Genomic DNA, 16,441 nt, shown 5'->3' on the forward strand with positions numbered 1-16,441 from the left:
TTTTCCTTCTCCTCCTTTTCTCCCCACTCACCTGGGCTAGATATTAATCTTTTGATTTTAATTTATATCATGCCAATACTGTTCAAGTGTGCTCTTATTGTAATGTATTGAGATTGTGTAAACAGTTCCTCTCTAGACATAAATTGGCATGTATCCTTTTAAATACCTTTTCACTGTCTTTAAGAAGTTGTGAATAAAGTCTGGCAGTGGTGTTGCACGCCCGTAATCCCAGCACTAAGGTGGCAGAGGCAGGTGGATCTCTGTGAGTTCAAGGTCAGCTTGGTCTACAGAGGGAGTTCTAGGACAGCCAAGGCTACACAGAGAAACTCTTGGGGAAAAAAAAAAATGAAAAAGATTGTATTGATTTGCAGGTATTTCGTATTATTCTCTGTAGTCTATAATTTTTTAAATGTAAGTTGTTAATGCCTTTCCATGTTTGCTGAATGAAAATAGAGCTTTCTTTTTGTGGTCCAGGGGGGAGTAAACATTGGGCCTTGTACATGTGAGGCAAGTGTGCCACAGCGCTACATGCCCAGCTGGGCGTCTCACAGCACCTCACTGGTAGTAGTCTAAGGAATATAGATGTGCTTGTTGCCCTCAGGAAACTCACTCTGGGGATGAAGAATAGAATTATAATACAATAGACTGATTGCTCTAAATAGGGATACACACAAGATGTATTTTAGCACAGTACAAAGAACATCTTACTGTTTGAGAGATAAAGGTAAACAATCAGGAAGTGCTTAGAGAAGATGAAAGGGATTTTGAATCAAATTCTAATAATATTTTTCTAGTCAACAGGATTCCAAAATGATTGATTTACTGGGTTCATTCTTGTTTTTGGGAACTGTGTGTCATCCTTTGCCTGCAGTCAGTCTTTCTGCTATCTTAAGGTATGGCTCTGAAAGCCATATTTTGAGGTCATTAAACAGTGCCAGTAATATTTCAGTTAATAGTTTTGCATTTCATCTTGCAGAGGATTATGTGAATGTATTTTTTTCCTTCCTTAGAGAAGTAGTTGACTCAATGGTTCAACATTTTAAAGTAACTATATTTGGAGACCGTAGACCAGTGTATGATGGGAAAAGAAGCCTTTACACAGCCAATCCACTTCCTGTGGCAACTACTGGGGTAAGATGTGTTTCTTTATTGTAAAGCTATACTTGTGCTATATCTCCTTTTATTTTATTCTTTTTTTTAGATTCATTTATTTTTATTTTATGTGATGAACGCTTTGCCTGTATGTATGTCTGTGCATCATATTTGTGCAGTGCCTGGGGAGGTCAGAAAAGGGTGTCAGATCCCCTGAAATTGGAGTTATAGCTAATTGTGTGCAGCCATGTTGGTGCTGGGAACCAAACTTGGGTCCTCTGTAAGAATATGTGCTCTTAACCTCTGAGCCCCTATATCTCCTTCTAAATGATCTTCCTACCATTTTAAATTGTAATCCATATTAATGTGTTCATTTTCCACCTTCTCTTGAAATAATTTCAGGTTTACAGAAAAGCCTTAAGAACAGTGCAGAAAACTCAGATACACTTTACTCAGATTCACCTCTATCCTTAACATTTGCTGCACTGATTTTAGAATTTTTCCTTACTCTCTTTTGCTCTTTCATGAAACATACATACATACTTACTTTTTCCTAACCCATTCACAGTTGGGTTGCATACATTATGCCCCATTAATAACATTTTAATATATGTTATTTCCTAAGAATAAAGAAGAAAAACTATGGTATATTTACCAACTTAATTAAATTCAATATTGGTATAATACTTTTGTCTAATCAGCAATCCATATTCTAGTTTTGCCCATTGTTTTAATTCTGTTCGTTAGGGTCTTCCCTTCCTCTAATAAAGAATCCAGTCCAGGATCATGCTAATAGTCATCACACGTCTTTAGTCTTTGTGATGGAACAATTATTTGACCTTTTTCTTTCTCTTTTCTTTTATGATGTAAACATGATCGAAGACCACAGGCAAGTTGTTTTTAGATGCTCCTGAGTTGTGTCTGTCATCTCCTTCCCTGGTTACAGTTTGTTTATGTATAATCTGGACAGAATACTGCAGAAGTGTTCTTGTTTCTCAGTGCCGTTGTACTCAGAGGTCCATAACATGTATTTGTTCCATTAATGGTGGTGGTAGCTTCAACCACTTGGTTAAATTGATTTCTGCCTGTTTTCCTACCAAGATATTCTTTGTCTTCTTGTAGGTAGTATCTTAAGGGGAAGTTTTGTTTTTTGTTTTTGTTTTTGTTTTTTTAGTTGTAAGTACAAATAGCATCTTAATCATTTTAAAAGTACAGTTCAGTACTGTCAAGCACTTTTACAATGTTATATAGCCATTACCACCATCCAGAACTGTGTTTATCCTGTTAAGTTGAAACTCTGTACCCACTAAACACTCTTCTTTTTTTTAATTAAATTTATTTATTTACATTCTCTGACCTCCCCTGCCCAATCCACTCCTCCTCTGCATTAAACACTCTTTATTAACTTCTCCCATCAACCCTTGGTAACCACTACTCTCCTTTCTGTGTATTTGAATTTGACACCGCTAGGTACTTCAAGTGAGTGGAATCATGAAGCATTTATCCTTTTGTGGCTTGCCTATTTCACTTAGCAGTGTGTTCTCAAATTATATCAATAGTGCAACATATGTTATTTAGAATTTCTTTCTTTTTCAAGGTTGAGTGATAAATCTATTACCTGTACACAACACATTTTGTTTATCTATTTTTCTGTTGATAGATCTCATTTAGATCTCATTGTATAACCCAGGGCTGACCTTTGACTCTTTGTGTAGTACAAGGCTGGCATCTTAACTCAAAACCCCCCTGCCTTTGCTCTCTCAGGAGCTGGTACTATAGGTCTTAACAACCAGGCCCAGTTTCCTTGTGGTTTGGATTTCCTCCAAATTAATGATATTGAACTTATTTTCATGTATTCCTTGGCCATTTTTATGTTCATCAAGCATTTTATCTAGTTTTTAAATTGAGTTTTTGTTTTTACAGTTAATGAGTTAACAAGAGTTTTTGATTTTTTTAATGTTTTAGATGCTAACCTCTTTTCCATATGTGCTCTGTAAAGACGTTTTCTGGCGTTCCATGGACTCTTTCTCCTGTCAGTTCCATATGTGCTCTGTAAAGGTGTTTTCTGGCGTTCCGTGGACTCTTTCTCCTGTCAGTTCCATATGTGCTCTGTAAAGACGTTTTCTGGCGTTCCATGGACTCTTTCTCCTATCAGTTCCATATGTGCTCTGTAAAGACGTTTTCTGGCGTTCCGTGGACTCTTTCTCCTGTCAGCTGTGCCCTTTGATGTACAGTTTTCAGTTGTGATCAAGAAATAACTTTTTTTTTTTTTTTTTTGGTTTTTCGAGACAGGGTTTCTCTGTGTAGCTTTGTGCCTTTTCCTGGAACTCACTTGGTAGCCCAGGCTGGCCTCGAACTCACAGAGATCCGCCTGGCTCTGCCTCCCGAGTGCTGAGATTAAAGGCGTGCGCCACCACCGCCCGGCTCAAGAAATAACTTTTAAGGATCCTATTTTTACATTTTTTAGCAATTGGTGATTCTTGCTTGAGAGGATTATTGCCTACATAATAAAAGTATTTTCTTTTATCTCGTTTATTTATCTGACATGATTTGTGCCAGATATAGTCAGTAGGTACACCCTTAAGCTGATTCTTGTGTTCTTTTGATATGACACACTTCATTTCTTTTTAAACTTTCTTAATTTGAGATCAGGTCTCATTCTAACCTGTGTTGTCCTGGAACTCACTGTATAACCAGGCTGATCTCAAACTTGTGGTCATTCCCCTGCCTTAGCCTTTCCAATGCTAGAATTTCATGCATGAGCCACCACATCTGGCAAACACTTTCTTTGTTAACATTTCATTACCTTCTGGTACAGGATATTCTAAACTTAGATTTTTGCTGGTGCATCCCTGCAAGCAACCATTTCTCAGGAGAGCCCTAGTTTCCTGTTTTGGAATACAATTTTGAAACCAAATCTGAGTACCATATATGCTCACTGATATGGAGGTATATGTGCTTCCTAAACCTTTTATTAATGGACAGGAGCAAGATATATATATATACATATGCACTTTGTGTAAATAAAATAATATTAAAATGTTAACACTTTATTTTTGTAATATTCATTTAATTTTCATTTGTGTGTATGCCTGGGTGCTTGTGGAGCCCAGAAAAGGGCATTGATTCCATGGAACTGGTGTTAAAAGAAGTTTTGAGCTGCCTACTGTGGGTGCTGGAAACTGGTCCTCTGAAAAAACAGCATAACTTGAGCTGTCTCTCCAATCCTTGTTTATTTGTTTGTTTGTTTGTTTGTTTGTTTATTCAAAGTGTGTGTGTGTGTGTGTGTGCGCACGCACACGTGCACCTGCGCTTGTGTGCGCGTATCAGAGAAAGAGAGAGAGAGTGAATGAGTCAGGTCAGTTCTCTACTTCCACTATATGGGTCCTGGGGCTCGGACTCAGGTAGTCAGGCTTGTTGGCAATCCCCTTACTTGCTGAGCTATATCACTAGCTGTTTGTAGTTGCTGTTAGACCCCTGCTCCCTACCCTCCACTATCACCTTTTTTTCCCAAAATTCTACAGTACATAGAAAATAGTTTCTACATTACTGCACTTATACCACTATAGAAAAACAAACATACTAATAAGAGTTTAAGATTTTTTTCTTGTATGCAGCTGTCCTTCCAAACCAACTCTTCCTCTGCCTTCACTCTTCAAATTGAGGGTGTAGTCAGTATATTTATTTACTGTGTTTAAGAGTTACTTGACATCAAGATCTTCTTGGTTTTTCTATTCATTTGAATTACATTTGATTCTGTTTGTGTTTGGTTTTAGTTTTTTTTTTTTTTCTCTACTTGTTTTAGTTGGGGTTTCTATTGCTGTGAAGACACCATGACCATGGCAACTCTTATAAAGGAAAACATTTAACTGGGGGCTTACAGTTTCAGAGGTTCAGTCCATTATCATCATGGTAGGACATGGCAGCATGCAGGCAGAAGTAAACTGAGACACTGGGCATGGCTTCAAAGTCTGCCTCCACAGTGACACACTTCCTCCAACAAGGCCCCACCTGCTCCAACAAAGCCATACTTCCTAATAGTGCCATTACTTATGAGCTTATGGGGGCCAATTACATTCAAACTACTACATTTCATCCCCTGGCCCCCATAAGCTTGTATGTTACATAATGCAGAATGCATTTAGCCCAGCTTCAAAAGATCCCATAGTCTATCACAGTCTCAATAATGTTTAAAAGTTCAAGCCGGGCGGTGGTGGCGCACGCCTTTAATCCCAGCACTCGGGAGGCAGAGCCAGGCGGATCTCTGTGAGTTCGAGGCCAGCCTGGTCTCCAAAGCGAGTTCCAGGGGCGCAAAGCTACACAGAGAAACCCTGTCTCGAAAAACCAAAAAAAAAAAAAAAAAAAAAGTTCAAAGGTCTCTTCTGAGATTCATGAAATCTCTTAACTCTAATCCTCTATAAAATCAAAATAAAAAATCAGATCACATACTTCCAACATATAATGGCACAGGAAATGCATTACCATTCCAAAGTGTAGGGAAGGGAGCTTTTCCATGAGGAAATACTGGACCAAAGCAAGATCGAAAACCCGCTGGACAAACTCCAAACTCTGCATCTCCATGTCTGATATCAAAACACTCTTCAGAATTTCAATTCCTTTCAGCTTTGTTGACTGTAACACACTTCTTTCTCTTGGGCTGGTTCTACTCCCTGTTAGCAGCTTTCCATGGCAAGTATCCCACGACTCTGGCATCTCCAACATCTTAGGGTCTCCAAGGCAATCCAGACTTCACCTTCAGACTTCACACAATGGCCTCTCTAGGCCTCCATTCAGGGACACCCCTGAAACATGCCTGGCCTTGGCTGCTTTCCTTAGTCATGGAGGATTCCATAACCCCTTTCTTCTATCCTTAAAGCCAGAACCATGTGGCCGAAGCTGCTAAGTTCTGCTGCTTACTAGGCTGGAATACAGCCCCCATTGTTCAATTATATCTTCACCAGCTTTCCGTTTTCAATGTGTTTCCTTCATTGCTTAAGCTTGGCTATCCTGAAACTCCATCTGTAGACCAGACTGTCCTTGAACTCAGAGATCCACCAGCCTCTGCCATTTGAGTGCTGGGAATAAGGTGTGTACCACTACACCTGGCTCTAAGCTTTTCTTTAATTCCTTTTCACAGCTGGAAACTTAGCTGGGTGGGATTTTGCCCTGAGGTCACCACTCCCTTTATTTCATTTATTAATCTGTTTATCTCCTTGAACACAGAATTTAGCTCCATTCCACTTCTTGGTGCTCCTTTTCTCCTCAAATTGTACATTTTGTATTTTTCCTTGCTCAGCTTGCTCCTTTTCTTTATAAATCTTTATAAGCATGAATATTTGTAACCACACAACAGAGTCTATACTTGGCTGTTTTGAAATTTCCCCTGCCAAAGGAATTAATCCAAATCTTTTCACTTTAGCCTCAGGTAGATCCTTTGGTCAAGGGCAAAAAGCAGTCACTTTCTTCACCAAAATATCACAAGAATGATCTCTAGGTAACATACTAAAATTCAGCACCATTGTCTTCCATGCTCCAAATAGTATGGCCCATTAAGCAGTGCTTAAAACATTCCACTGCTTTCATAACCTAAAGTACCTGTCTTAGTTAGGGTTTCTATTGCTGTAAAGAGACACCATGACCACAGCAACTCTTATAAAGAAAAACATTCTATCGGGTAGCTTACAGTTTCAGAAGTTCAGTCCATTATCATCATGGTGGGGACATGGCAGCATGCAGGCAGACATGGTGCTGGAGAAGGAGCTGAGAATTCTGCATCTTTGATCCATAGGCAACAGAAAGTGAACTGAGACACTGGGCATGGCTTGAGCATATATGAGAACCTCAAAGTCTGCCTCCACAGTGACACACTTCCTCTACCAAGGCTGCACCTACTCTAACAAAGCCACACCTCCAAATAGTGCCATTCCTTATGAGTTTATGGGGTCCGATTACATTCAAACTACTACATCTCATTGGAGACCTTTTGGTTTGAGGTTTCTTGTTTTGTTTTTTGATTTTTTTTTTTTAATTTTTGGTTGGCCTAGAACTTGCTATGTAGACTATATTGGCCTTGAACTTGCATTGATTCCTGCCTCTGCTTTCTGAGTGCTGGAATCACAAGCATGAATCACCACATCTGGCTTATCCTTGTTGATCTTGAGCTTATGAGCTCAGAAGTGTCATCTTTGTTATTCTTGAACTTATGAGTCAAGTGATTCTCCAGTCTCAGTTTCTCAAGTAGCTGAATGACACTTCTGACTATTTAGAATTCTAGAATGCTTCCTAACGTCAAGACTATGACTCCACCCCCAATATATACTCAGCATTGCTTCTCCCTTTTTTTCTTTCAATCTCTTCCCTCCTATGCCTTGAAATTAATCAGTTTCTTTGTTTCTGGTTCATGCTTCCTTCTTGTGTGTTTGGTTTTTTGTTTTTTGTTTTTTCAAAAGGAAGCAAATACATGAGTAGTTTCTCTTTTTTTCCTGTCATACAAAAGTTGTTATCTTTTATAGTCTTTTATATTTGTGTTGTTCATGTAATAATATGGATGGAAAATGATCATATAATAGCTGCCTAAATGTTAGCATATTTAAGTAGTTTCCAGTGTTTTAGAATGATAAATAATATTGCTATGAATAAACTATATATTTGAATTTTATTCTATTAATTTGACATTGAGATTTTTTATTTTTGCTTGTTGTCCCTTTTTTTTTTTTTTTTTTTTTTTGGTTTTTCGAGACAGGGTTTCTCTGTGTAGCTTTGCGCCTCTCCTGGAACTCACTTGGTAGCCCAGGCTGACCTCAGACTCACAGAGATCCGCCTGGCTCTGCCTCCTGAGTGCTGGGATTAAAGGCATGCGCCACCACCGCCCGGCTGTCCTTTTTTGTTTGTTTGTCTGGTTTTTTGTTTTGTTTTGTTTTTTTGAGACGGGGTTTCTCTGTATAGTTTTGGTACCTGTGCTGAATCTCGCTCTGTAGACCAGGCAGGCTGGCCTCGAACTCACAGAGATCCACCTGGCTCTGCCTCCTGAGTGCTGGGATTAACAGTGTGCGCCACCGCTGCACGGCCTGTTGTCTTTTTATAAGTTAAATTTTAAATAATTACATTTATCTTTTTCGAGATTTTACACTTGGGTCTTGTCCCATTAACAGGTAGATTTAGATGTTACATTACCTGGGGAAGGTGGAAAAGATCGACCTTTCAAGGTGTCAGTCAAATTTGTATCTCGGGTGAGTTGGCATCTACTACATGAAGTACTGACTGGACGGACTTTGCCTGAGCCACTGGAATTAGACAAGCCAATCAGCACTAACCCGGTCCATGCTGTTGATGTGGTGCTACGACATCTGCCCTCCATGAAGTAGGTGGTTCTGGCTTTTTTTCTTCTTCTTCAGATTTTTAAATATGAAGGGCTTTTTCCTATGTACTCATAGTAGTATAGGCCTTCCTCAGTTAACCTTTACTATGTTCTATGCTTTTCATCATTTCATTTGTATAATAATAGCATGTAAAATATACATCATAGTTTAGCTGATCTAGTGAATATTTTACAGAGAAATTTCTTACCCTTTTTCTTAGGACCTCTAAGTCTTGAACAACTGATACATTTTCAGATATACCATGAACTTAAATCGCCTTTTAAAAAATGGTTTCATTTTTTATACAATAGTATCAGATTCTATTGAAATTGCTACTCTTGAGCTGAGATAGAGTTCAGGCTAGAGTATTTGCCCAGCATACTTGAGGTTCTGTATCCAGACTTCTGCATGGGAAAAAGGGAGAGAGAGGTACTGTTTTTTAAAATCACACTACCATTTCATATTTCTGTACTTACATATGTCAGGTATCTTTGAAATAATTAGTATAGCTAGCTTGAAACATATTTGTGGAAATAAATTACTCTTTAGCATTTTAAAGTTGCAATGCTGTTATTTTTAAGAAAGTATTTTAAGGGACAAGTGAGGTAGCATACACCTTTAATCCCAGCACTTGGGAGGCAGAGGCAGGCAGACCTCTGTGAGTTCAAGGCCAGCCTGGTCTACAGAGTGAGCTCTAGGCTGCCCAGAGCTACACAGTGAGACTCTGTCTTAAAAAAAAATAAATAAATAAATAAAAATATATTGCTTTGTAAACTAACAGATTCTGAAAATAGGCAATTTCAGAAAATGTTAATGAATTTCTTCATTTAGAATAGCTTTTTGTTTTCATGCGTATATATAATTATAAGTATCATTATAATAAGCTAATTGTCTTTGCTTTCATGCCCCCTGTCCTGCAGATTTAAGTATTAGTATTAGAAGGAAAGGATTGAACATGCCATTTTAATTTTTGTAGATATACGCCTGTGGGGCGTTCCTTTTTCTCAGCTCCAGAAGGATATGACCACCCTCTGGGAGGGGGCAGGGAAGTATGGTTTGGATTCCATCAATCTGTTCGGCCTGCCATGTGGAAAATGATGCTAAATATTGATGGTAAGGGAACTAAAACCATATTCTGAATTGGGTAGTCGATTTCTTTATGGCATGTATATTTGGTTTTATTTATACAGTTATATGTACTGGTGTCTTACAGTAGTATTTGGATATGTATTAAGACAGCCTAATAAAACCTTAATTTTCTTTTATTATATTTGATTTGTAAATTCTTTATACAGAACTTGCCTGAGAATGCTACTAAACTTGAAGCAGGCACATGAAAATGTGTAAAAGCCCTGGTGTGTGATCATTTGGGAATTTTATCTTACCAATAATTTATTTGTATTCTCTTCACTCTTAAGTCAGCATTTAACTATAAAATTCATATGTTAAGAGAAATGTGTTGGTCATAGTGACCATAGCTAGGTATTCCTGTTGTTCTGATTGTGTTACTGATTGTAATCTCATTTTTACGTGCTTTCCTACAAATATTTTCAAGCTAATATATAAGTAAAAAGAATAACATGTTGAACTGCCATATGAATGTAGCCATTATTCATTTTGTCAAGGTTTTTTTCTCTTACTTTTGTTAATCTGTTTATATTTCTTCCTCTCCGAAAATATATTAAGTCACATGCTACGACAGCATGTTATTTTTTTTTTTTTTTTTTGGTTTTTCGAGACAGACAGCATGTTATTTTGTCCCTACTACATACACCACTGAAAACTGGAATGTTTTCTAATTCATCAGCAATGTCATTTTTTTATGTAAAAAAAAAAGAAAGAAAGAAAATTCAAAAGAAAAGAAAATTTGTATTCTCCAATTCCCAGCCCAAGATCATATTTCATTGATGGTCCCTAATATGTCTTTTTCTGCTTAACTGATTTGAATCAGAATTTAAACAAGATTTACACATCATATTCCTTCCCCACCCTCTTCTTTTCTTGTTAAAGTTTCGTTGACTTCTTAGTGAAACTTCTTATTGAAACTGTATTGTAGAATATCTCCATATCTGTGTTTGTCTTTTGTTTTCTTATGACTTGTTACTCTATCTCTCTTATTTTCTGAAAATAAGTTATCTCCACAAGTTTAATTCACTTTGGGTAGAAAGTGAAATGTGTACATATACAGCAATATATTCCAGGTTCATCACATTTCTTGCTTAGTATCTGGAATTAGCCATCCTTCCATGGATCCCTGGATCTTTACAGATCAATACAGTTTCTTCATTTTTTTCCTTACAGTTTTTGCTGTTTTAAAAATAATGAGAGACAATATTTAACCAGTTCCCTTTATATGTGTATTAGGCATATTTTTAATTACTTGCTATCTCCAAATATTATTTTACATATATATAAAATATGTGTAAGATAAATTTCTGGAGATGAGACTGATAAGTCAAGGGTAAATGTTATTTATAATTTTCATCAATATTTCTAGATTCCCCTCCATAAAGGTTGTGTTTTTCATCTACTAATAAAATACTTGTTTCCTTGTATGTGTGCTGTCGAACTCTTAGATTTTTGCCAATCAATTTTGCTGTTTTAAGTTTTTGGATTTTTTTTTTTTTTTTGTATTTTTGGAGACAGGTTCTTATGTGTGGCTCAGCCTAGCCTAAAACTGCCTGTGTGGTCCAATCTGCCCTTGTACTGGAGTCTCAGCCTCCTAGCTGTAGGTTTATAGTCATGAACTACTTACTGTGCCTGGCTGAAACAAAGCAAACAGCCCTTCACTAATATGAGGACCACTTGTGATTCATTCTTTTTTACTTTTACATTTATTGTTATTTTTAGGTACTGAGCATGGAGCACAGGGCCTTGGTTTTGCTAGCCATACACCTTAACAAACCATTGGTTTATGCATTTTTCTTTCTCTCTATTTTATGTTTGAGAATTTTATGCATATATAAAATGTATTTTGGGGTCTGGAAAGATGATGACTCAGAGGTTAAGAACATTGACTGCTCTTCCAGAGGTTCTGAGTTCAATCCCAGCAACAATATGGTGGCTCACAGCCATCTCTAGTGAGATCTGATGTCCTCTTTTGGCCTGCAGGCAAACATGCAGACAGAACACTATAATAAATAAAATAAATCTTAAATATATATAGAAAATAAATAAAAGTTAAAAAGAATGAATTATTTTAAAAAATAAAATGTATTTTGACTATATCTACTCCTTATATCCTACCTCCAGTTCCCCTGACACTCCATCCCCATCCCATCTTCATGCCCCCCCCCACTTTTTTTTAATAACCTACTATTTTCAGTTAGTGCTGCCACTCACTGTGTGCAAGGATGTGGGGCCATTCTCTGGAGCCATGCATGCCCCCGTGAAAAATTCCTCTTCCTCTTCCAGCAGCTTTCAACTGCCAGTAGCTCCTCAGCTAGGGTGGGGCTTCCTAAGTCTTGTGAGCCTCTCTCCCATCCGCATTGAGATTTTGACTGACTTGATCTTATATAAGTAACCAGAGTTGCTGGAAGTGCAATGGCCGTGTCCTCTCCAGAAATCAGCATTTCACAAGACTCCTTCCCAACCTGAAGCTCATACACTTCTCTCTATCCCTCTTCTGTGACAGTCCTTGAGCTTTGGGTTGGGGAACAGTTGACACAGATGTCCCTTTTAGGGCTGAGCACTCAGTCACTTACTCTCAGCATGTCTACTAGTTAAGACTCTTCACATTAACTGCTGTCCACTGCCAAAAGAAGCTTTTTTGACCAAGGTTTATAATTAAATTGTTATTTGTCTTTTGATCTTTGGAATGGTGGGCAGTTATTTTGTTTTTGTTAATTTGTGTTTTAATACACAGAAGTTTGCTTGTTGGTGCACGCACACGCACATACACACACACACACACACACACACCCCACTTATTTATGACTTGTAATGTGTGATAAGGCTACTCTCAGATTTTTCAAGACCATTCTTACTTGTTTTATGATATAGACTTTAGAAATACTGTGTCCTCATCCAGTGTATAAGAAGACAGGTTATTTTTACTAAAATCTCATTATTTCATCAATTAAATTAAAACAAATTGGCTTCTGTAAGGTGTTGAGTCTAACCTTGAATCCAAAAACATACTATATACTTCTACTTCGTTGCTTCAGATAAGTTGTAAGGCTTTCCTCACATACAGTCTACTTAATCTTGGTATTCCTGGGTATTTTCTGTGTTTTGTTGCTATTAAATGGGTTTAACATTTAATGGTATTTTTTTAAATATTTAATAAACTAGTTCTTATTTATAAACATGAAGGCTTTCAACTTCTATATGTAACTTTTTAATCTTTCTGCCTTATTGAATTCCATACTTATAGTATTTTTTTCAAGTGATTTTCTTGATGTTTCTATGTTACAGTTATATGATCTGCACATAGTAACAGATTTGCCTCTTTTTTTGTCAGATTATGTTGACTAATTTAGATAGGATAGTAGCAAACATCAATGGTTACCCTCTTTTTATTCCTCATTTTAGGAAAAATGTGTCCAGTGCTTCTCTATTAAGTATTATGCACATATGCATGTTTTTATGATTATTATTATGTTAGGAACAGTTTGTTCTAGTGTTGTTAAGGAGCATTGTTGTCCTATTTTCATACATACTTTAATCAAGAATGTGTGTTAAGGGCTGGAGAGATGGCTCAGTGGTTAAGAGCACTGCCTCTTCTTCCAGAGGACCCAGGTTCAATTCCCAGCACCCACATGGCAGCTTACAATTGTTTGTAACTTGAGTCCCATGAGATCTGACACTGTAACACAGACATATATGCAGACAGAATACCAATAAACATAAAAATGAAAGTAAATAAATTATTTTTAATTAACTAATTAAAAATATCAGTATCCAAGCTGTCTCTGATTACTTTCATAAGTCACATTTATTTACTACAAATTTTTTATTTTATCCATATTTTATTTAGTGTATAGAATTTTATAAAACAGTTTTTAACATTTCAAGCTTTTTCTTTTTTTTTATTTATTTTTATTTTACAAGCATTGGTGTTTTGCCTGCGTGTATGTTTGTATGAGGGTGTTGGATCCCCTGGAACTGGAGTTATAGACAGGTATGAGCTGCCATGTGGGTGCCAGGAATTGAACCCTGGTCCTCTGGAAGAGCAGTGAGTGCTCTTAACCGCTGAGCCATCTCTCCAGCCCCCCCCCGAAACTTTTTCTATTTCTGTTGTTCCCCCTATTTTTTATTTTTGTGCTTTGTCCTTTTTTCCTTAATTAGTGACTAGAAGTTTAGTCAACTGATTTTTTTAATTATTTAGATTTATTTATTTTATTATTTTAAATGTATAGGTGGGGTTTTTTTGCCTGCATGTATGTCTAGGCTCTACTTCATGTCTGATGCCCCTAGAGGTCAGAAGAGCATGTCGGATCCCCAGGGACTAGAGTTACAGATGGTTATGAGCTCCATATGGGTGCTGGGAATCAAACTTAAGACCTCTGCAAGAGAAGCCAGTGCCCTTAGTCACTGAGCCATCTCTCTAGCCCTACCTCCTGCCCCTCCCTCAGCAGAACACCTAATTTTTGTTTAATTATTTTACTTCTAGCTTTGTTTTCTATAGTTTCTCTTTCGTCTTACAAGTTTTTCTTCTTCGGTTAGCCAAATTAAAGTTGTTTTCTTACCTTTTTAAAGTAATTAGTAGCTTTTATTTTTTTCTCATCCGTAAAAATATTAAGGAACAATGAATTTTCTTCTGATCACTGTTTGATCTTTTCTGCACAGCCTCTGAATTGTAGTGTTTTCACTATATAATATCCCAGAAACTGCAACCATCTTTTTATTTATTTATTTATTGCTTTTCCTTTTTTTTTTTTTTTTAAATGGGTAACAGAATTTATTAAGATATAAATTGACGTTGGTGGTGCAAGCCTTTAAGTGAGATCCAGGACAGGCACCAAAACTACAAAGAGAAATTCTGTCTTGAAAAAACAAAAACAAAAACAAAAACAAAAAAAAAGACATAAATTGAGGAAATACACTCACGAATACAGAATGGAGTAGACTCTGGCTGAAGTCATCCTCTGATCTGACTGGAAGTGAATCCACTATTATTGCTTTTTCAAGACAAGGTTTGTCTGTATACCCCCTGGCCGTCCTGGAACTCACTCTGTAGACCAGGCTAACCTCCAACTCACAGAGATCTGCCTGCCTCTGCCTCCCAAGTGCTGGAATTAAAGGCATGCACCACCACCACCTGGCTAAAAACAAATTTTAAACATTTATTTTTATATTTTGTATGTGTGTGTACATGAATGTGTGCATGTGTGAGAGCATATGTGTGGAGGTGAGAGTCTGCCCTCTTTATTTTCCCCAAGATAGGGTCTCACTATGTTGCTCTGGCTCTGGCTGCCCTAGAACTCCCTACGTAGACCAGGCTGCCGTTGAACTCACAGAGATCTGCCTCCTCAGTGCTGAGATTAAAGTTGGGCACCAGTATGCCCAGCCTGTCCTCTTTTTCCAAAATGTAAGTCCTGGAGATTGGACTCAGCAATATTGTCTACATTTTTTTCTTTCTTTTTTTCTAGGGGAAAAAAAAAAAAAAAAAACCCTTTTTGAGACAGAGTCTTGATAATTTGTCCAGGGTGACTTGAACTCCTAATCTTAGCCTTCAGAGCAGCTCGGATTACTGGCTTAAGGAACCACCCCTGGCTTTGGGGACTGACACAGAGTATTGCTATGTTACCAGGCCTGTATTGAACTCCTGGGCTCAAGTGATCCACCTCCCCTGTACCACCACAGCTGGGACACAGGTGCATGCCACCGCACCTGCCTTGTAGTTCTCTGTTGAGAATTCGTTAAGTAGTTTGTGTAGCCTAATAAGTGGTCAGTATTTCTGATGTTCAGAGTAGCTGGGCGATGGTGGCTCACGCCTTTAATCCCAGCACTTGGGAGGCTGAGGCAGGTGGATCTCTGTGAGTTCAAAGCCAGCCTGATCTACAGAGCAAGTTCCAGGACAGGCTCCAAAGCTACACAGAGTAATCCTGTCTTGAAAAAAAAAAAAAAACCAAAAAAAAAAATAACAAGGAAAGAAAAGGAAATTTAATATCATTTTACCCTTAAGAATTTTTAAAATTATATTTTAAAATAAGATTGTAATTTTCATCTTTTGTCATATTGTCTACTTAGTTTATTTGTCAGATATGATGCACTGCTTCTTGGTATTTTTTTGTTTGGGAGCAGAGTCTCACTGTATAGTCTAGCCCAAGTTGCTCTCAAACTCTCTATCTTCCTGCCTCAACCTTTGAAGTGCTGGGCTTATAAGATATGCCACTGTGTCTAGCTTTACGGTTTTTATATACCATCTTTGTATGGATGATTACTTTCTTTCTGTAGCTCACATTTGAATGAGATGTATTCACTAAGACCACTGGTAGAAGATGGTAGGAAGAACGTTAGCTGTACTTTAGGATCAAGATAAATGTCCAGATTTCTTTGCTTCAAGACTCCATCCCACAGGGGGATGGATTCCTTCTTTAAAATACATCTTTATCTCCCATGCTTTCCAGTAATTTCAGTGATTTAAGTGTTGCATACTACCAGCTGTGAGTTTTCCCAGGTTCCTATTCATTTATGACTTCCCTACACAATTGAAGTTATTTCAAAATAAGAAATTACAAAAAAATTATAAATGCTTCTGAGACTATCAATTTTTCATTTTTTTAATGTGCATTGGTGTTTGTAACTGGAGTTACAGACAGTTGTGAACTGCCATGTGGGTGCTGGGAATCAAACCCAAGTCCTCTGGAAGAACATTGAGTGCCCTTAACCACTGAACCATCTCTCCAGCCCTGAGACTATCAATTTTTTAATTAATTTTATTCATTCATTCATTCATTCGTTTGTTTATTTATTTAGTATTTTTCTGAGACTGGGTTTTTCTGTGTAGTCCTGGCTGTCCTGGAACTCGCTCTGTAGACCAGGCT

General features: G+C 37.5%; 1 protein-coding gene across 1 annotated transcript in view; it reads left to right on the plus strand.

Moving 5' to 3' along the window:
* LOC128097934 (protein argonaute-3) overlaps positions 1 to 16,441 on the plus strand; it is a 117,340-nt gene that overhangs the window by 29,386 nt on the left and 71,513 nt on the right. Inside the window, exons 3-5 of the mRNA XM_052718812.1 lie at positions 1,011 to 1,131; positions 8,244 to 8,452; positions 9,427 to 9,563. Coding sequence (XP_052574772.1) covers positions 1,011 to 1,131; positions 8,244 to 8,452; positions 9,427 to 9,563 — 467 coding nt within the window. The remainder of the gene's footprint in view (positions 1 to 1,010; positions 1,132 to 8,243; positions 8,453 to 9,426; positions 9,564 to 16,441) is intronic.

The sequence above is a fragment of the Peromyscus californicus genome, unplaced genomic scaffold (assembly GCF_007827085.1).
Source record: "Peromyscus californicus insignis strain IS unplaced genomic scaffold, ASM782708v3 Scaffold_5__1_contigs__length_169319896, whole genome shotgun sequence".
Lineage (NCBI taxonomy): Eukaryota > Metazoa > Chordata > Mammalia > Rodentia > Cricetidae > Peromyscus > Peromyscus californicus.